At 38.3% G+C, this 21,026-nt stretch overlaps 1 protein-coding gene across 1 annotated transcript in view; it reads left to right on the forward strand.

The window, feature by feature from the left end:
- Nucleotides 1-21,026, forward strand: part of TRPM1 (transient receptor potential cation channel subfamily M member 1) — a 114,336-nt gene that overhangs the window by 13,732 nt on the left and 79,578 nt on the right. Inside the window, exons 2-3 of the mRNA XM_068410745.1 lie at nt 13,038-13,149; nt 17,442-17,571. Coding sequence (XP_068266846.1) covers nt 13,038-13,149; nt 17,442-17,571 — 242 coding nt within the window. The remainder of the gene's footprint in view (nt 1-13,037; nt 13,150-17,441; nt 17,572-21,026) is intronic.

Consider the following 21,026-nt stretch of genomic DNA (forward strand, 5'->3'; position numbering starts at 1 on the left):
AAGCCTGTAGTAGTCCATAGCAGCAAGCAGGCTTAGCCGAGGGAATTAGGAATTAGCCTTTTCTAATACCCTGAGTAGGTGTTTACCCATCCTCTAGCAGAGCTAAAAGAACCTTTGTATGCTAAGGGCTGTGGGGAATACTTTGATTTTAAACTAAACATTATCTTACTATATCTAACTAACGTACATCCCAAGGATATGGTGCTTTCTTCAAGTCTGACAAGGTAGGTGCTTCTCATTTTTCTATTTTAAGGAAAACAGTAAGGTAAATGAACAGATTGGGTGCAACTGAGAAAAGAAATGTGGTCGTCTTTTCTACCATTGTTTTAGTGGCCATTTGCTTGGGTGGAAGGTCTTTTGCAAAGCAGGATGCTAAAAAGGCTCATTCTACCTTTTGGTGAGATGAGAGCTGCCTGGGTTTTTCTCCAAAGTGGTAGCTATCTCTTCCAGTATGTCTTCTGACACTTTAATTCATCCTAAGTAGTTTGAATCTGAGCTATTCCTTTAATACAATAACATTTTTATATACCTGGAATATGTTATCTAAGCAAAGCATTCTCTGTCTTTCTTGTAGTTAAAAGAAGAGAGGGATTCTTTTTCATATCTTCAAAATGAATAATGAAAGTAAATTTTTACCCATCTGAAACATGCTTGAGGAAAAAGTACAGAGGTACATACATATCTTTTGATATGTACTTGTTAGATGCTTTATCAAAGTTCAGGTTTCTTTAGTACTTATACTTGAGGAAGAAAACACTGCTGATAAATAGAGCAGTAAACAAAATAGATGATGAGTGAAAAATGGCTGATGCTGTAAGCAAGATGCAAGGCAAAGATTTGAAATTAACTAATTTTATCTAATTGATGTTATTTTTGTTGCACTGTCATGATTATCTCTTCAGTCCTCCTTGACCTGAAGCAAAGGGATAGATTTCTGAACATTTGCAGTTCATCTCACTTTACCCAACCACACCGGAATCTAATATGGTCACACTTATTTTGAGCTGAACACATAACAGAAAATCAACTTAGATCAATACAGCAGCTTTCCTTGAATATGTATTGGTTACATGGCTGCTGAAATGGAGCTTGGCGGTGGGCCTCGTCACCAGCTGGGCCTTGAGTGGCTCAGATGAGAAACTGCCTACCCTTCATTGTTACTGAGATGAGAGCTTGGGAGTTTTGCAGGACTGAATCAGTGCACAGCAGCCAGGAAGCACTAGCGAATATGGATGTAGCAACTCCCTGTTTATCAGCCAAACCAAAGAGAGCTTGATGGCAGCAATAAAACCTCGGTCTGTCATGGTTATATCTGTTTTAGTTTGTGGGGACTCACTCTTTTGCTGGGTATTTATGCACCCATGTGTATCATAAGTATAAATACACAGCTCAAATGTTCTCTTTGCAACCCTAGCTACCAATTACAGGGTTGTCAATGGGAAATTCTTCAAAGTGCCTCTCTGCTTGAAACTTCTTGTTAACTTTGGTGCAGAAATCTTGCTTGATATACAGTTTTCTGCTAGTAATACCAATTTGAATGATATCAACATGTGCCTTCACTCTTTCCTCAGATCACACAAGTTTGGAAATTAGAAGTTCAAAAGTAAGTTGTGAGCAAACATAGTTCTTCCAAGAATTCATCTTGCAAGGACATCTCAGATAAAATGTGGATTAACCTTAGGAAGCAAGAGTCACATCAGGATAAGTGTCTGCAAATGGAGTCGATCAGGTATATAGTCATCAGGAGTAATTGCATATGCATGTGTTCAAAGCTACAAATCATTGCTTTCAGTCTTGTTCCCTTTTCAAGCCAGTTGTCAGACTTCCATCACAACTAAATGAAAACCTTTTGCATCAAGCTGAGGCCAAGTTTTCATCTTAAAAATACTAATGGTTCAAGTTACCATATCACCACATTTCTTTCTTGTTCAGTTTGGGATTTTTTTTCATTCACAGTTACAACTAGATGTGTTCTGATAAAATAGGCCTTTGGTGTTCAGTTTCCTGAATTTTATTAGGGAATAATAATCCTGTTAATGGATGCAAAAATATTACTGCCTTGAATGTGTTTTCTCCTTTTAATACTGATATTTTTAGCAGAATCTTGTGGGAGTAGTGTAATGTACACTTACCTTCCCAATGGATTTGATTAAAAACAAAAACCTTAAGCACGTGGTGGTACTGATTTAACTATTTTTGATATGATCCCAGAAAGCTAAGGAATGGACCCTGTTGAGCTAGATACTGTTCAAACACAGAACAAAGAGGTGATTATTGCCTGCATGTGCAAAGAGCTAAATAGAATCATTTGACTGGATTTATGTCACAGGTATACAACCATATGATAATTGCATTATTTTGTCCTTTTGGATGATTCCTATTGTATCTGCTTATTCCCTACTAAAGCAAATGTCAAAATTCTGATTAAAATGTGTTTGTGCTGAGAATTACTTGGCTGCAGTGAAACAATATAACAACAGTTTTCTAATTAACAGAAGGCCTGATCCTGCAGATCCTGGAAAAGCCTGGTTCATATCGACTTCATTAAAGGTAGAATTCAGCCTACTGCTGAGGGCTGGCATAAAGCCAGTCTATGCTTAACTCTGTGGACCCTAAGTCCTAAAATATGCACTGCTTTTGTTTCTGAACTATGGTAAGTTATATGTAGAGAATTCAACACCTGTAAGGTATGTAGGACTGGGCCCAGAAAGCTGTAGTAATTGCTAATGAAAAAAGAAAAAAAGCAGCACGTTCTATTGCACAGCACAAAACACAGTATTTCTTGGTGAACTAAAATTTCTTCTGGTAATGAAGAAGTTTTCTTCATCTTCGGTCAAATTAGTCTTGGACTTCATTCATTATTTATGAATTTTGTCTCAAGACACTATCTACTCATAAAATATTTCTTGAAGACTTCATTTCATTGCACTTCTGTTGTCCTGTAGCACATGACGATGAAATTTCTTGAGGACATGTGGGGAAGGCTTCTTTGAATACACTAATAAGCAGGAATATATTGACTGGATATATGTGTATGTATGTTTGCAAACACTTAGATATGTTCGTTTTAAATTTTGCAGTTTGGACTGAGATGGCAGAATGGTCCTAAAGATGTGCAGACTGGTAAATACATTTGCTAGAGAAGTGGGATGTATGTGCTACAAAGGAACTTCCTAAGAGGAAGAAAATGTCCACAGATGTACCTTGTTCCCCAGATGCAGGTGGACAAATGCCATTGCTCTTACTGATTGGGCAAGTAGTAGTTTGATGGTACTCAGCAGGGAAGAAACACCCATGTTGCAGTGTGGCACTCTGGTGATTACTGTGCAAAGTGACTGATGGCAGGACAGAAGTGGGCTAGTACATTTGCAGTTAAGCAGAGTCACCAGCTGCTGTATTCATGGGCAGAGAAGCACAGTGGTTGTGCCATTCCTTCTCAGAGGTGCCACAGCTCAGAGCTTCCTGTTGCTTGCAGTCTGAATGAATATTTCTCTGCCAGCCAAAGGAAGGCTGTCCTGCTGCCTGCAAGGCATCTTCGTGCTGAAGTGCGTAATTTCTTTCTTGTGGAAGCTGTCTGCGCTGCTTTGCTCAGCCAAAAAGTTGACTGCCTAAATGTGCATTAGTAGAGTCTGTAAGAGCCTTTTAGTATAACAGTGCTCTGCTGGCTTGAATATACTTTTTTTTAATCAATCACAATATAGTTTAAAAACCTGTTTAAAGAGCTTTTCCTTTCTGAAGCCACCTTAAGGTCAGTGGTGCAGCAGTAAGTGTGCTAAACATTCATGTAGCTGCAGCCTAGATGGTCAATCCCAGCAGATATCCATTTTCCACTCGTGAGTTTTTTGCAGCTTAGTGAGTGAACATATAGTCTTAGCTGACTGCAGAAAGATTAGTTTACTTTAGTGGGCTTAATCTATGACATAGACTAATCTTGATGTGATCCTATTACTGCAAGGTCAGGTGGGATTGTAGTTTTTGATTGTCTCATTTGACTCTAGCATGTGTGTTTTGGAGCAGTTTTTGTCTTTTTTGGTGTCTCTGTGCCTTTATAGTCAGGAGAGAGAGATGGCTAACTCATGTGATCCCAACTACAAAAATGTTAGGAGATTGACTATGAAAGAGGAAAAAATGAGAAGTCCTTGCCCCATTATGTATCCCCTTATCAATGTCACTTGTTGAAATTTAGGAAGTAGTGAAGAAAATCCACCATCATCTGTCAGATCTCTGGCGATTGGTGTGACTTGAGTTGGTCAGTTGGAATATATTACTGTGATAACTGGTCCTGGCAGAAACAGAGAACCTGTAACTGAAGGAGCTGGTAAAGGTGGGAATTCTCTGTGTAATTGCTTCTGGACAGAGACTTGGGTAATGGCTGTGTCACAGCTAACTTTCATTTGCCTCTCACTGTAAGAGGGCATGGCAGGCTGGTGACTGTTGGCTCTAGATGTTGCTGGTAGAGTAGTGATTTGTAGCTTCCCAGAAGCTTTTTGTTTCTAATGATTAATTTGACACATCTCCCATTTGAGCGTGAACTGAAGCTAATGTCATAATCAACAGATAAGAGGGATGAGGTGCTCCTGACAGTCTGTGAGTGAGAGTGCATGGTGTCATCTTTCTCTAGCATGAGCATTACAGTAACTCCTGTTGGCAATCCCCAGGAAATCAATAAAAATGTTACAGGTTTTGCCCTATTCTTCTATATAGATTGTCAGGAAAAAGCGCAGCTGCATTTTTATCTAGTGCTTGGTAGGCAGATGAGAGCACTGAATTTTTCTCCTAATTGGTTTCTTAAAATTCCCTCAATTTAGTTAGGTTTCACTACTTTGATGCATATTTCTTTTCTTAACAAATATCTGTCAACAGAAGGTGAAACACTACAATCAGAAAACGTCCAGCATAACGCTAGAACCCACTGCAACGTCACAGGACTCAGTGAGTTAAGCAATGAGAATAGATACGGACCAGCAGTACACTGAGAGGTGCTAAGCTCTGCCAGACAAGACTGTCTCGGAGATGCTGATTCATTGCTTGCTGTTGTGTGGTAGATTACAGAGCTGTGTCTCCTGACTGCAGCATCTGTGATAGGTAAACTTATCTGAAATAAAGAGACTTTTAAGTGCTAGAATTATAATGCAGAGAAGGAACAATGCCATTATATTTGTATTTCTCCTCCTTTGTTTTTCTTACTTCTGGTGATATGTGAACTCTGAAATGAGATCTTTGGTTTGTGTAGCCAACCCTTTCAAATGAACACCCTTGAAAGTTCAGCTGAGGTTTCCCTTTCTTTCTCTTTTAGTAAGTTTCATTAATATTGGCAAAGTACTTTGAACATCTTGCAAAATTTTTGAACTTGTTACTGTGAAGAGCTGTGGGTTTGTCAATACAGTTGAGAATGTTCTTGGGAAAATGTAGGGATTATTTGCTCAAGCACTTTGCAAACAATAATCATACTTGCATCTGTCCAAGGACTCCAAATGATTTTACAAATGTCAGGGAGTTGAGAGTCTTTGCCTAGGTTTCTATGGTTGCTGCTGTTGTGCAGATAGAGAAACCAAGGTATTAAAGATATGGGGTGACTTGCGCATGGTCCCACAGAAGATCAGGGCCAGGAAGAGGTTATCTGATTCTTAGTCCCTTACTTTACTTCTGAATCTATTCTACACTTTATGTTTACTTTTATCTTGCAACTAAGTCATACTTCATACCATCTTGTTCTTCTTGCATCAAATTGTATCGCATATGCACATTTCTAGGTCTTCTCTAGGTTACAGTTGCCATTATTCCTAACGGGTCCAAATTTATTTATGTATTTTATTTATTTTTCTCATTTGAAAAGCAATTTTCACAATCAGAGCCAACATGATTATGTACAATACCAGTACGTTACGGTTTAGGAAAGGTCACTGGCCAATTAAATTCCATTTCATACAGAGAGGTTTTTAAACCTCTCCTAGACAATTAATTGCGAATAAAAATGGACGTTTCAGCGTATTTGACCTTTCCCACATGCTAATATAATGTAAAAGGATTTAAATATTGGACATTTTAATGCTTATATTTCTAAAGGGGTAAATAGAAAATCCTATTCTTTCCCTTGAAGAAAATATATTCTGCAGAATATCCACCAGATGGAGCTGGTGATACTCAAAAAAAGTGTTACTTGGGAGCGAGAGCCGAGTTGCCGAATGATGGCGGTTAGAAGTATTTACCATTGAAGATACGGATATGGCACGGGTAACTGTGTATTTGGAATTTCACAATGGAACTCGATGCTATGAATAAGAGAACTGATACATTAACGAAGCGTCTAATGGCAGTCTGTCCTTCCGCGTTTTCAGAACTGATAGCAATTCAATTCCCTCCCAACAAGAAGCAGTTGCTTCCTCTATCTTGGGAAAGATGGAGCACAGTAGGAAGCCTTGTTTCGTTATTTAGTATGTTGAATACGAGCAGAGTTCCAGTGCACCTGCTGCTCAGACCTTCCTTGTTTAACCAAGCAAGGAGTGGACTTTTGTCACCAGTAGTAGATGTTGTCTTGTGGTAGGAAACAGAAATAAGCTACTCCCTTCCAGAGTTACAGGCTCATTCTTTCAAGTTCTCAGATCAGTGGAGTTTTGTGGGCTAGTATCAAGTGGTGCAGGTTCAAGGCTTCAATGCTTACTTGTAATTAAATTGCTCATGTTGTTTATGATTTAATTCTTCATCTCTTTTTCTTTGCTATCTTTTCAAGTCCTCTGTTACTAGCTAAGTATGAGACATTCTTTCCTTCAGTCTTTCCTTTAGTTGCTGGTAGATACGGAAACGTTCTGGATTTAACTAGTTTTGTTTGAGACCACAGTATTGCATTAAAAAAAGTGGTGTACTGAATACTGAAATGATGACAATTTTTTGCTCCACTGAAATGAAAAAGAAAACTCTCACTACTGTCATAAGAGCCTATCCTCGTTGAAATCTATGTCAAAACTCTGCTTTTAAGATTGTGAGGCTGAAGCTGATTGTTGTCTATGTTCATACGATATACATTAAAGTCACCTGGCATGAATCTCATTTTCAATGGAGGGCTACCACCAGTGGCAATGGTTCTACTTTGGAAATCAGTCTTTTTTTTGCGTTTTGGATCTAGGGTCACCCTGCTCACACCCACAAAGCCCCCAGCACCTTTCCAGTCTGCCCAGCACAACAGACTCTTGGTGCTCCCTCTAGCTCCAGTTTGTTGTTGCAATAATAGGGCTAGTATTGCATTTTTATGGCAGAGCAAAAGTAACTGTATTAATGTACAGACAGTTTCAGCCGTGTTTTGGGCATAGGAGAAAAACATTTCAAACTGTATTTAACAGGAAGTATTTAAAGGCATTTTTTTTCCCACATCTAATTGATTGAATATAAACAGAGTGCTTGGAAAATAATGAAAATATAGGGAAAATGAAGAAAAATCTTGACCTGATGATTCAGGGAAACTGTTTGTAATGGTCATCCAGGGGTGAATACTCTGTTAGTACTTTTCATCATTTGTCAGCCTAGGCGAATAGGTATTTTAATTAACTACAAGGAAGTGCTTTGTCACATAGAGAAGCCTGAGTCCAGTGAGAAGTCCTTCCTCACGGCTGATGAGGCACAGAAAATGGAGAAGGTTGCAGCAAAGCTGGTCTGTAAAATAATCACGTAAAGTGCAGTGTAATCCTTTCTGTCATCTCATTTATTGTATTACTAGGACTGTGAGGACTGGAAAGACTTATGTTTATCTACGTAAAAGGAAAGTTACTTGTGTGTTGAGCGTGAATTAATATCACTGTAATTAAATTGTTCTAATTATCCTTAAATTAGACGTGAAATACTAGAATTTTTAAAGACTCAGCTTTATATCCAGATTAACATAGCACAATATGACTGAGCTGCTGGCACACTTATGTTGTTCCATACCAGTTACTGAAGATGTCCAGCTCTGCATGGCCTGTGTTTTCTGAACCACTGGACTGAATTCAGGTTTTTATAATTCTCTTCCAACCTTCCTGTCTTTAATTCTTTGCATACCACTAAAGGCAAGGGGACTAGAAATTCACCTGATCCAAGGATGAGAGGGTACCTGTGCTTCTTTCAAAGTAACCAGGCAGATACAGGCCCTGAAGTCATCAATTCCAGACCTAAGTTTTACACATAGGAGAGGGAGGAGGTTTTTACTCCTGTTATAGCAATTCAGTCATTTCCAATTGTAATTCATGCTATATGGTTTTGCTTGTTAGGTTGCTGTCCAAGATCTGGTGACGTTTCTCATCTATTTCAATCGGTATTTGTTACAAACAAGTTAATATTGTGTTGAATTGGGCTTTGAAGACAAATAAAATAAATAGCAAATTGCTTTGCTTCTCACCATGAATGAGAGCCCATGAACTATCTAGTTGTTGTTCACCTGGATGAGTTTTAACCCACTAGTTATGCCATTGGCTAGAGAAATATTGTTCGTAAGTACAACTTTTTTCTCCACAGAAGTAGCTTCCATGTTTTTTGAAACCTTCTTTAGAAACAATCCTATTTTCCTCACAAAACTAAAACTCAGTAGTTTTACTGAAAATGTTGCTTTTATGGAAACTCAGATTTTGCATTTATTTCTTCTGCACAGTAATAACCAAATATTGCATCATAAATCTGTTTGTTTAAATGGAAGATGGTTAATCAGTTCCACCAGTGCTGCTGCATTCTTAGGTTCATGAGAAGCTAACTGGGCCTGGGTTTAGTTCTGCTAATACTTGCATTGTACCTCCGAACCCCAAATTCCAATATCTGCCCTGTAACTTACACAAATTTATTTAAATGAGGATCTATCTCTTATTTCAATATGGAAATGCTTTATTTATGTAGCTGGTTGGAGGATTGATGAGTGAAACACGTTTCAGTCAAAAAGTATTGGTTTATCAAAACTGAAATATTTCACAATAACTATGTTTTAATAAACTTGAAAATAAATACTGCTATCTTTAGAAAATTTGCAGAAGGAGAAAGACAAAAAGACAAAATAGTTCTAAACCACAGCTGCCTTTCTGAGACAGGGATTTATTAGCCCAGTTTCCTGACCTGAACTGACTGAGGTCACACGGTACATTTTGAAGAGAGCAGTTCATGGCCAAATGTCCATGTTCCTATGTAAATTATTTGGAACCTCGGTACCAGTTTAGTAGCTAGGTGCACAAGCCAGTAGAGCCAAGCGTTCTGGAGAGTGAGATTCTTTCCACAGTTTTGGTACTATTTTGTAGCTATTCATGTGAAAGTTAAAGCAATGAGTAGACCTGGAGAAATAATTTTAAATTATCTTTTGCCCACAAAACAGTTTGAAAACTCTACAGTACGTTCAATCTTTGGCTCATGAGTAGAGCTGAAACAATAATTAGTTTGCTTTCATAAAAGCCCAGAGCAATGAAACATTGCCATTGTAAACAACAAAAGCAAGAGTGAAACATCACAGCCAGTGTTTTAGGCTTTGCACAGGTAAAACAGGGATTTATCCTAAGTGAAGGCCGGAAATATCTGTAGTAACTGAACATCTAAATTCAGCATTCAAACTGAACCACTGCTTTATTTTTAAACAGCTTTGTTTATTCTGTTTTAGTGTCCCTAAAGCAGTTATGAAGTTTAATTTGCATACAATATTTTTTAAATTACTATCTTCATATTCCCATTTTTAGAATTCAGGTTCTACCTCCCCATGTTTTAAAGAAACAGAAGTCAACAAATATATTTTCTTTCCCTTTTCTTAGCTTGGAAGACCTAGATGTTTGCAGAGTCCTAGAATGAGACAAGGAAGTGATTTGTCAAGAGTGCTCCCAAGCTGTTTCTAAATGTGCCACCAGCTCTTTCAGCTTGGTTGGAAAGTGAACGTGTGATGCAGTAGTGAAGGGATCCACTGTCCTGTTTTCAGCTCCGCCTCTTTGAGAACAGCAGTAAGATGTCACTAGCTCTCTAATTATATTAGTAGGCAATCTGCATGTGAAGTAAATTACTGTACGTGGGGACATGGCATACAATATGCCATCGAGTCCTGAATTTTCAAAAATACGCATTAACCATGATCTAGAACTTCACAAATGCCCACTGAGATTGAGATAGTCGTACATGCTGGATAAGGGCATTTATCTGCTTCAGTTTTTGAAAAGTCATTTGAGGCAACAAGAATCTGAATTGAAGAAATGTGGCAGCTCTCATTTGCTATTATAGGAGCTGTTGCTTGTTCAGCGTTTTTCAGAGTTAGGTCGGGAACTGTCTGAGCTTGAGCAATCAAAATTAGTGAGTTTCTTATCAATATTTGAACCTTAAGCAACTATACTGTTTCTTATCTGTAAAATAATGAGTTGTATTTCTGTTATTAGTTATCTGGGTAATGTTTATAGAAAAAAAAAAAGAGGGCCTAGGCAGAAAATTATATTGATGTGCAAAGTATGAGTCTATTATCTTTTTCATGGAAGGCATTATCTAATGCCTTCCTGACATGTGGTGCATATCCACTGCTACCAGTATGTGTGTGATTAATGGATAAGGAGATGTGCAATCCAGTCAAGCTGGGAGCTGTGACTGTTTTTTTTCCTGGTAATGAACACTGCCATCAGTGATCCACGTGGGACAAAAAAACAACCACCCAACCAAAAAAGGTGATGTGTCACATGTGGAGGTCCTTCTTATTTTTTACATCACACAGATATAACCAAGTAATTCAGCTTTCCTGCACCTCAGCTGCTTCCTTATTTGTTAGAGATGAGAATGCCTCCTTGCTTCCCAAGGGTATTGAAGTTTAGGTTTTTAATGTTCAAGTCACTTGAAATGTAAGATGGAAAGTGCTATAGAAATAACTACTAAGTTCTAGGCAATACAGTGTATGTATAATACACTGTATATCAGGCAGGAACAGATGAATGCACATAATATTTTGTGCTGTCCTCAGCCATCATTTTCTTGTATTGCTATTTGTTCCATCCGAGGTAGTTTCAAACCAGGGAAGGAAACCAAGTAACTCGTTTAGTTTAATTAATCAGATATGAAATCACTGCTAATATTAACTAGAGCTTCTTGTGGTATTGTTTGAAAGCACATGAATGTCAAACATGCAGTGCTGGACAAATTTGCCTGTAAAAATGCTCTCCTGACACCATTTTCTGTGACATAAGGTATTCTTCATTTCCACTTCTAATGTAACACACCTACTCACTTAGATGGAAGCTGTTTGCGCTTTAAATTGCTATGTGTCCCAGTGTGCTTCCAAACCCTCCAAAAACTAGCTCTTTGCCTGTGTGAGCAGCCTTTAATGTACTTTGGAGGCTACTTAGGGGAAAGGAGCCACAGAGCTGCAAGAGAAAAACTCATGGTGTTCTTCTATGATCAAATTAAGTCCATCCAACTACAGGCTGCTCCACTGTTAGTGTAAGTGATCTTGTAGCCACATGGAAAATAATTAAACAGATGAAAACTAGCCCTGTCTATGCAAGAACTCTTCAGCTGGCTCAGCCTGCAGTTAAATGGACTTCTGCCTGTTGTAAAGCTGTTCTTTTGATGTCTCTAAGGATGCTGTGATAAGATAGCAGGATCAAAGATATCCCCCCAGCACGAATTCAGATTCCAAGTTACCCTACTGTGCTTCAGTTCAGCACAGTAATTCTAAACTGCTGAGATGAACACATTTTTTTCATTTTTGATTTTCAGTTTGAATATTTCTCTGTAGTTACAGTGCTGTGCTACAGAAGGGCCTGATACAGTGTAACACCTTCACAGTTCTGGAAAATGAGATAGAGTGCACTTGTGGGAAATTGCAGCAATACCAAGGAGCGGGGTGTGCGTGTTCCCCCAACAAGCTGGAGGAATTGACCAACACAAACTTAATAAAATTTTACTGAGGCAAATGCAAAGCCCACGCCTTAGTAGGACCTGGAATCCAGGTGAACAGCAAATTTAAGATGAGTCGGCAGTGTGCCCTCATAGTGGTGAAAGCTGTGTGTTGTGCTGTATTAGGAAGGGGGAAATGTTTATTCCTCTCTTTGGCACTCACGAGGCTGCATCTGGAGTACTGTCTTCATTTTGGGAGCCCCTTAATATGGGACAGAGATTGAAAAATGTCTCAGCAGGGGGCCATCAGGATGATTAGGGTATGGAAGCACCTGATGTAAAGATAGGCTAGAAGAGCCGAGTGTGTTCAGCCTGGAGAGGAGAAGGCTAAGGAGGAATTTAATTACGGTCTTCCACTAAGTAAAGAGAAGATGGAGCCAGATTTTTCTCAGAGGTGCAGAAGGAAGAAACAATGGCTGTAAGTTGCAGCAAGGGAAATTCCAGAGGGACATAAGGAAAGAATTCCTCACAGTGGGGAACGGTTGAGTACTGGAGCAGGTTGCCCAGAGAGACTGGAAACACTGCCCTTGGAGGTTTTCAGCATTCAGCTGGACAAAGCCCTGAACCACTTCATCCAACTTTTAGGTTGGCTCTCCTTTGAACAGGGGGTCAGACTAAGAGAGCTTCAAAAGTCATTCCAACTTAATTTTTTTTTTATGATTCTACAAATATAGGGAAGGTGAGTCTATCCCCAAGGGTGAGGTCACAAAGAGACCTGGTGGGTTTTTGCAGGTTCTACTCTAGGCAGGTTATGGAAGTAGGATTACTGGCATGCATTTTGTTGTTTATATGATCAGTACAGACTGTTTCTAATACGTGAGGGTGTTAACACAGGCACCAATTTACAGGCCCACTGGCACAAGCAGAGGTTGTTTCTTTACATTTTCTGTCCACATGTCTCATAATCTGCTTAATTTCACTTTAAACCTGCTTTTTTCTTGCTAGAAAAGGAGAGAGGGAACAGACAGTTGCTAAATAACAAAGACTCTTGGAATGGATAAACAGACAATGCTGAAGTAAAAGTACCACAAAGTGGCCTACAGTCTTCCTCTGAGTTTGTTAAGGGTGGAATTGACTAAATGGAACTTGTTTTCTATAGATGTCATCTGCCAGTTACATGCTGAGTTTTGTTGTGTAAACCCTTAAGTTTTTAATCCAAATATGCTTTTTCCTAGGTTACTACAACATTGCTTTGAGGATATGTAGTTTACAGAAAAAGAAGTCAACTTTCTTCACCCAGAAGACAGCAGTCCCCAACGACCTACACTGTGCTCATTCTCATGGTAGGTAACCACCACTGAATAATATTCTGTCTACGCTTCATTTCAGGGATAGAAACTAAAGAATCAAGAAGTATATAATGGCTCAGACCTATAACTGAGATAAAGAATAATGTCCCACAGTGTGTAACTGAAGTGTGAACTGTCAAAAGGAATTGAAGACATGGTGCTCCCGCTATCAGTTTTGTTGTGCACAGGAAGTTTTAAATAGAGTTCTGAAAAAATGGTGTAAAATTCTGCAAGCGCTCTTTGTTATTTGAGTTGCAGCTATTCAGATCTGAGATAGATGTTAAGCTCTGCAAAATTATGAAGCTTTTTTTTGCAAATAAGAAATGCACTTTGCCTGGAAAATTATCATACTGCCAAGGAAAAATATCATGATTTCATGAAGTGTTCAAGCTTCTTCAGAGCTTGAAAATGTAAAACGTTTGTATGTTTTCCTTTGTCTTTAGGGACACAGAGCTTTGGAATTTTTTGTTTAGCTGGTTTGATTTCTGTTCCTCCTCATAACTCCATAAACTTACCCCTCATTTAGGTCTCATTCATGCTAATATTAAGGCCAGAAATTGTAGCCCTAAATATAATGTGTAAAAACAGCTCTTTAATCTGCACTTAATGTCATCAACTGTCCAAAGGTAGTTTTTGTTTAAAAAGAAAAGAAAAAAAAGTGATTTGGAAGCTGAATGGTGCTAGTTGTAGTATAGCTTGTGTTAAAACCAGTTATTTGAAGTGAGTAGAAACATGTCAGCTGACATCATGTACTATAGATCAAAGCTTTAAGTATATAACTGACATCAGATATCTTTGATGGGATGTCATAGAGTAGCTCTGACCACGAACACTAAGAGCAATTTAGTCCATTTTAGTTTTTCTATAGGCTGAAAGAACTACAGCTATCTTGAACCAAACTATTAACATTTTTAAAAACACATTTTTATAGGGCCTTTGAGCCATGGATCCTTCCATGACTGCAGATGTTAAATTTCCATGGTGTGGTATCTATAGGATATACAGGAACTTATGTCTTAAATAGTATGTTACTTTTGTGTACTTTGAAATGCATGCATCCTACTCTTCCCAGGGAGCAGGCTGTTGAGGACCTTGAAGGTGATCTCGCAAATGGAGTGTGCCTGCACTCCACTTGCTCTTTTATGGGGCTGTATGGTCTCGGGTTTTTCATAATCTGTTTGACCAATTTGATTTTCTTGCAAAACATGGAGGGTGATGGACAGATGTGTCCTTTCATGTCATGGATTGTTCAGTTTCAAGACCAGTTTAAGGGTCTTTCACTTCCCTACAGTGCCAGATACTCATTTGTCGTCAACTGCATCCTGTTGCAAGAGATTACTACCCTTTCCTCCCCCAGTGCTGATGTAAACCAGATGGTTACACAGATCTGATTTAGACCACACAAACCATTCGATCAGTGAAGTAGAAAACTCCAAAATGAGACAGGAACCTTCAGTAACAATGTTAGTTTAAAAGGTTTCCTAGTGTGAGACTGCTCTCCTAAAGCCACAAGCTCTTCTGGAAAATCAATTAAACTTGTGCTTCTAAATCATGGAGCTGTTGAAAGTGCCAGCATGATGCATGTTTCTGTTCCCCTACTATAGTGGAAACAGCCATGTGATATAAACACAGTGAGGACAAGAACATCAGCAGAACTTGGTTGCCTGATTTTTCAACTGGGGTTAGTATTCAGCAGCTTCTGTTGCATTGATTGCTGGAAGGCTTTCATCAGGCTCTTGGATGCAAACATCTTCTGGATACTGATGACTTGTGAAAATTCAGTCCTTAAATATACAAAAACCAGTTATAGGGAGCTTGGACAAGAGTCTTAGAATCACAGATCCAAAAGGACCAAATTAATGAATTCCTTATTCACATTCTACATTGTGTCTTGGAGAACAGATTTGTATTCTGAATTTCTGCTTTCTGAAAAGCATGTCTTCATCTTTGTCCTTTACCAAAATGCCATTAGTCATCCCTTCTGAGTAATGCAGCCCTACATCAGTTCAGGGGATTGTGCTGTCATAACGTGATGCCTCTTTGTGAGGTGACATCACAAACAGTGACTAGGATGTACCTGTTTCATTCATTGCATTCAGGCACATGTTGTGGCTGAGGAAGAGGAACTGTGCAAAGGAGCCTTGAATATTTTTTTCTATGCCTTGACAGCATTCGTGTTGGATATGTTTAAACTACAATATAAAACAAAAATGTTCAGCATATGCTATTATCTGAATGTCTTTCAACTTATTCATAATTATCAAATAAGATGCTAGATCAGGAAGACATATTCTCAGCTCATTAAATCTTTCAGTGTTGATAGAAGTGACTGCTGTAATAGCTACCACCATTTGAGAATATGTCCCAGGACGTAGCAATGACTTTTATAGAATAAAAAGGCAGGATTAGGCAAATCAAGTTCTAGTATAAATAGTAGTAGTTTGTTTTGTTTCAAAGATCACAACAGTTTAAACTCACAAGAGGGTAGTTTTGGACCCAGATATTTTATCTTTGCAACTAACTCACTGATACAGTACAGAGGGCCTTGCAGTATATGCAATGTTTTGCTGCTAACTGAGCATATATAACGGAGAGACCCTTTTGGAGAGCAGGTGTACATGGAATTTATGAGGCACTACTTTGTAAAGTAGCTCGTCTGATCACAACTCCCTTTGAGATTGTTCTGTCCATATTCTTATCATCTTACTGTCCTTGCCAGATTTTTATATTCCATTTGCCAGCTTCTACCTCAGCCTTGCTTACTTAAGCCAAGCCGTGTCTTAAAACAACATCATATAACAGCTGCTGTCAAAAGTCTTGTCAAAAATGCTAATTTTATCTTCCTTGGTTTTGCCTAGGTTTAATGAGTGGTTAGAAAGGAAGACCTCTTTTGTGACCCTTTAGGTCCATGCCTTTTCTCTCTGCATTCCATTAACCGGATCCCACACACTGTTTGCACTAATGTAATAGAAATTACTCTCCTGCAGAGCATGGAACTTTTACTCTCCCATTTCCTAGCGCAACTTTTAAGTATGTTGTAAGTTGTCGGCTACTTATCCTTGCCAGCCTGGGGAATTTCATTTTCTTGATTATGGCTGTGCTGAACAGAACAACAGAATTGATGCATCTCCATCTGTCGGCCTCTTCCACTTTTCTTTTGTGTTTTAGGTTTTCAGCACAGTTTTCTGTGCCTCCTCTAACCAGTTGCAAGCAGGCACCCACTCCATCTTTATAGAGGGACAAAGGGGTGAACCTAAAAAAAGTAAATAAATAAAAAGTATGACTGTATAAGAAATCCTCTAAATTAGTGGTGTTTCTGACTTACCTCAGTTACAAATCAGCAGTCTCTGTGTATATTTCTGAAATGTATCTCTAGTTTCTCTGTGCTCTCATCCATCTTCTTTTCTAAACCAGGCTCTCTATCAGATTCCTGGCTCATGTCTGAGAAGGAAAGTCTTCTGGACCCAACTAGATATTTCCTAGTCAATAATAATTTTATTGTTCTCTTAAAGCACCTTGTCTCTTCCTCATTTCTTGTTTATTCTCTCCTAACTGCCTCCTTTTGCTTTTACTCTCCATATTTAGGCAGAATAGTACAAAACAGATGAATTGAGGAATTAATAAGAATTAACGAAAATAATACACACCACACCTTATTTGCCACAAACCCATATTCCCTAATTAATTAGAATCTAACTTGTGATCTTACAAGTTGTTTGCTTTTAAAACCTTGTTTCTCTCATCCTGAGACCTGCTGTAGGCACCCTCGCCGTCAGCAGTTACCCTTTAGAATTCCACCAAGCCTCTAACCCATACTCTGAGGAGGACCATGTGCTCTTCTCATATGCCTTTCTACCGATACCAAAATAATTTCCATCTGACTGCCCTGTGCTTTGCACAAATAAAAACCTTTCGGGCTGCTGCTTCTAAAGTAGATTTACCTTCAATCACCATTTATTAAATCTCTGTCCATTAAAAACCATAGCTTGCAGAAGCTGTGTGCATTAAGCCTGATTATAGAGTCAGTGGAGAAGAGGGAGGGGGACAGCAGTTTGTGTCAGTGTTTTGTCAGTTTGTGTCAGCCTTGGTTTTCGACTTGTCTAGCTGGCTGGTAACACTTGTAACAGGGTGTGTATCAGAACAGGAGTCTCATCATTTGGCTTTGATTTTGTTTTATGCATCTGTGTCTCTTTTTATTTAAGCTGTAACATAATGATTGTTGGCTTCAGGAAAAAATCTGCTCAGACTACATGACTAAAATCAGAGTTTTCTTTGGTGCTGGGGTACTAGGTCCCTTATGGAGGGTAAGGGCCAGGGGATTAAGAAAGGAAGAGGAGGAAAGTTCACAGGTTCCTTACGGAGGATGAGTGGCTCCTTCAAACGCACTTCATTTAAGGGCTCAGCATCTGGATCACAAAAGGTAAGTCTGCAATTACCCAAATAGTACAATCTGAAGGAAAGAGCTAGGGACACTGTTTGCCTCCTTTTTTTTTTTTTTGTTAAATAGCTGGGACTGTTATGAATAAATAAGAACAATTCTCTTTCCCTCTTTTAAGTCTCAAAGGTGTCAGTCATGTTCATTCACTGGTTCTGGCAATGAATCTTATTCCTGTTATGGGAGTTCTTTCACAAGCACACTGTCTTAAGGGTCTTTGGGTTAAATATCACCAAACAGGGCTAGCCCGTAATTATTCCTATCCATAGTCAAAATCATATTTTGATGACTATTGATACTTAGTGTTCATGCCAAATCGAGGTGCAATCAATGAGAAGACTAATAGGATGTATAAAGGATTTTGATGTGATTCACGGAACATCAGCAGACAGATTCTGTGAGAAATGCAATTTGTGGCTAGATCACGTGCTATGCAGTATATGAATGAAAAAAAGACAAGAAGGGGAGAAAGAAGACATGAGGTGATTGCTTTATAATGTATAAGCTCACTCTGTTGTTGTAATGAGCTTGGGTGTTGTAGATGAATATTAAGAAATTGTTTCTTAATTCAGTTTTCAGCTGTGAAGGGAATTTAAATACATGTTTTGTCCATGGATTGATAGATTCATTTGGAACAAATATAGACTGACTTCAGCTCAGGATTACTTAGATTCCAGCTGGCCTTTTTTGAACCAACTCCATTCAAATAATGAGAAATAGTTTTTGTCTTCTCTTCCACCCCCTCCAACGGTTTTACCTCTAATTTCTGCTGGATGTCACAATGTTAGAGAGTCAGATTCTAATTAAAGGGGTGAAAGGAAGTCTGAAGGAACGTAACAGAGAAAAAATGTCTGACAGCATCTTGGAGGAAATTAGTCATTGACACACAAGTAACTAAGTATGTTTTAAAATGTTTACTTCTTAAAAAAGATTGTCCTAGATGGTGTGAAATACTGGTCATGGTCATCTGGGAATGCAAGAAAGAATATGTCTAGGTTTGGGGGACTTCTTCAGCAGAGATTGATGGTCATGGGCCATCACCAGGTGAACTGCAAGCACTATCTCGGGATAAAGTCATTTACAGTGATGTTTTTTATGTGCTAACTGGGGACCCTGGTCCTTTTCTCTGCTGAAGAGATTATGAAGTTGCATGTAATGACCATGTTACAGGCCCTATTGCAGACATTGAGTGCTAGGTGGGGGAAAAAAAAAAAGAGAATACTTCAGCTGTAATGTCCTTGTTGCCAGAGCCAAGCCTAAACACTTAGAAGAAAAACGGAAGGCTCTAAAGTGTTTGTGGTGGGTTCAGTTTTTTTCTCTGCTGATAGATACAAAGCAAAGTGGCATATTAAAACGTCAGCTAATACTTAACAATAGTGTCGCTTTGTGTAACTTTTCCCATTACTTGCACAGTTGCTTCTGAGGTGCCTCATGGCTATGTTCAAATAGTGTGAAAAACCAGGCTGTCCTCCAAGACTTTGTCAACCAAATGACTTTTCAAACATAAGCACTAGTTTCATAGGCTGGTAGTATTAACTTTATTTATTGAATACTACAGAGAAACAATGATAAAGGAAATTAAAGAGAAGGATTTCCCCTTTAAAATGTTGTTTTCTATATCTAGGCTCACTTAAACGTGACAAATCTGAATAGGAAATCCATAATGCAAGCGTAGTGCCCTGGATGCAGTAAGCTTTTTTTTTTCCTTTTTTTTTTTTTTAATATGCTCAAGCCTATCTTGGTACTGCAAAGCGTACAGAATTTTACTTCCTGAATGGAATGTCAGAGTAAAATACCCAGATAAACGTTGTTTAATCTCGTCCTACTAATCCCATAGGAAAGACTAGTCAAGTGATGGTAGAAGGAACATAGTACAGATTTTGTTTTCTTAACAAGGTTCAACTTCTGTTGTCTTTTAAAAGCTGTAAATTCCCTTCATGGCTTGCTTTTTTTAGTCTTCCTAATTATTTTGGTGTTTATATACAAAACAAACAAAAACTTTACTTTTCATGAGAGAAATATTATTTCTAGAGTTGATTAAAAAATAGATTTTTAGGCTTATTTAGTAGGCTGGGGATGTTACTTCTGCTGAGAAATTATGTTGGTTTGCTCTTTGAGTTTAATAGCACACTGTCAGCATACAGGCAAGTGGAAGTGATTGTCTCTGGGAGTCAGGACATCTCGAGGCAGGAAATCTGGGCCATGTTGTGCTTGAGAATATTTTGTATGGAATGTAAAGTTTTGCTTATGATAGAGCTGAAAACAGGGGTTGAAATTAGTCTTGAATGTGTATGTTTTGTAGGGGTGTAGTGCTTTGGGATACACCTGGAAAACCTAGGCGGGAAATGGTTAAAGCCATGTCATGTAGCTAAGCATAGAGATTTATAATGAAAATTTCACCTACCACTCTAATAATTTTTCCCTTTTACCACTCTCACGGACCTTTTCTGAGGACGGTGTAAGTGTGTGGTCCTGGTCCATGATTTTGACTCCTAATTTTTACTGCAGTAGTGTTGAATAGCAAGAGGAATTAAAATGAGCTCAGTATTATCTCTACTGAGCTCTCTGCTTAGCTTTCCCATGTATTCCCCTGATCTTGACAGCAGTGCTCTAGAGGAACATGACGTTTTACTTCTTGAGCAGTTCTACAAAAACACCTATTGCTGCTTGCTCTGTGATTAAAGGCGTTATTGTCTACCTCAACAGGGAATGCTGTAAATGAAATGGGAAACCTGTAGTGTTTAAGAAAAGGAGTATGCTTGTGTGTGTGCACACTTACATCTGTGGTTTGGTTTTGTTTCTTGTAAACATCTCAGTTTATTAAAAAAGGAAGCAGTTTATCTGGATGTACATCACTGGTCTGTCATTCCCACTAGTGGAATTACTTCAAATTACTTTTGTAGTACTAAATAATGCTTTCATCTCTGCTTACTATCTCCATTGACTTGATCTAAATGTCTTTAGGATGTACCTACTATGACTCATTTTCTGTTCCTCTGAAGAGAAAACCATTTTCTTGAAACAGCTTTTCTCTACATGCTATTTCTGTCTGCCTATAATTTTTCCATGCTTGTAAATTCTCTGCGATTATCTGTGTAAGGATATACTCAGTACAAGCATTCCAGATGCTCAGATTTAAGCTTTTATAGAGACACTAATATATTTTTAATTTCTTTATTGGTCAGATCACTGTCTTCTTCCTGGCTATCAAATGTGGTGCAAGAGAGAACTGTAATGTCTAAAAAAAAATTTTTTTAGAATATTAAAAAAAAAATTAAAGAATATTTTATCTCAATATACTAGACAACTTTCAAAATCTCAGCAGCACTACTATAGAAAGTACAATGGATCTTTTTATTTTTTTTTTTTAAGGTAGCACACTGTCACCCAGTGATTCATTAGAAAAGCTTTCACTGATTACAAAGGTGGAAAGATTATTA

This window comes from Nyctibius grandis, chromosome 11 (genome assembly GCF_013368605.1).
Source record: "Nyctibius grandis isolate bNycGra1 chromosome 11, bNycGra1.pri, whole genome shotgun sequence".
Taxonomy (NCBI): domain Eukaryota; kingdom Metazoa; phylum Chordata; class Aves; order Nyctibiiformes; family Nyctibiidae; genus Nyctibius; species Nyctibius grandis.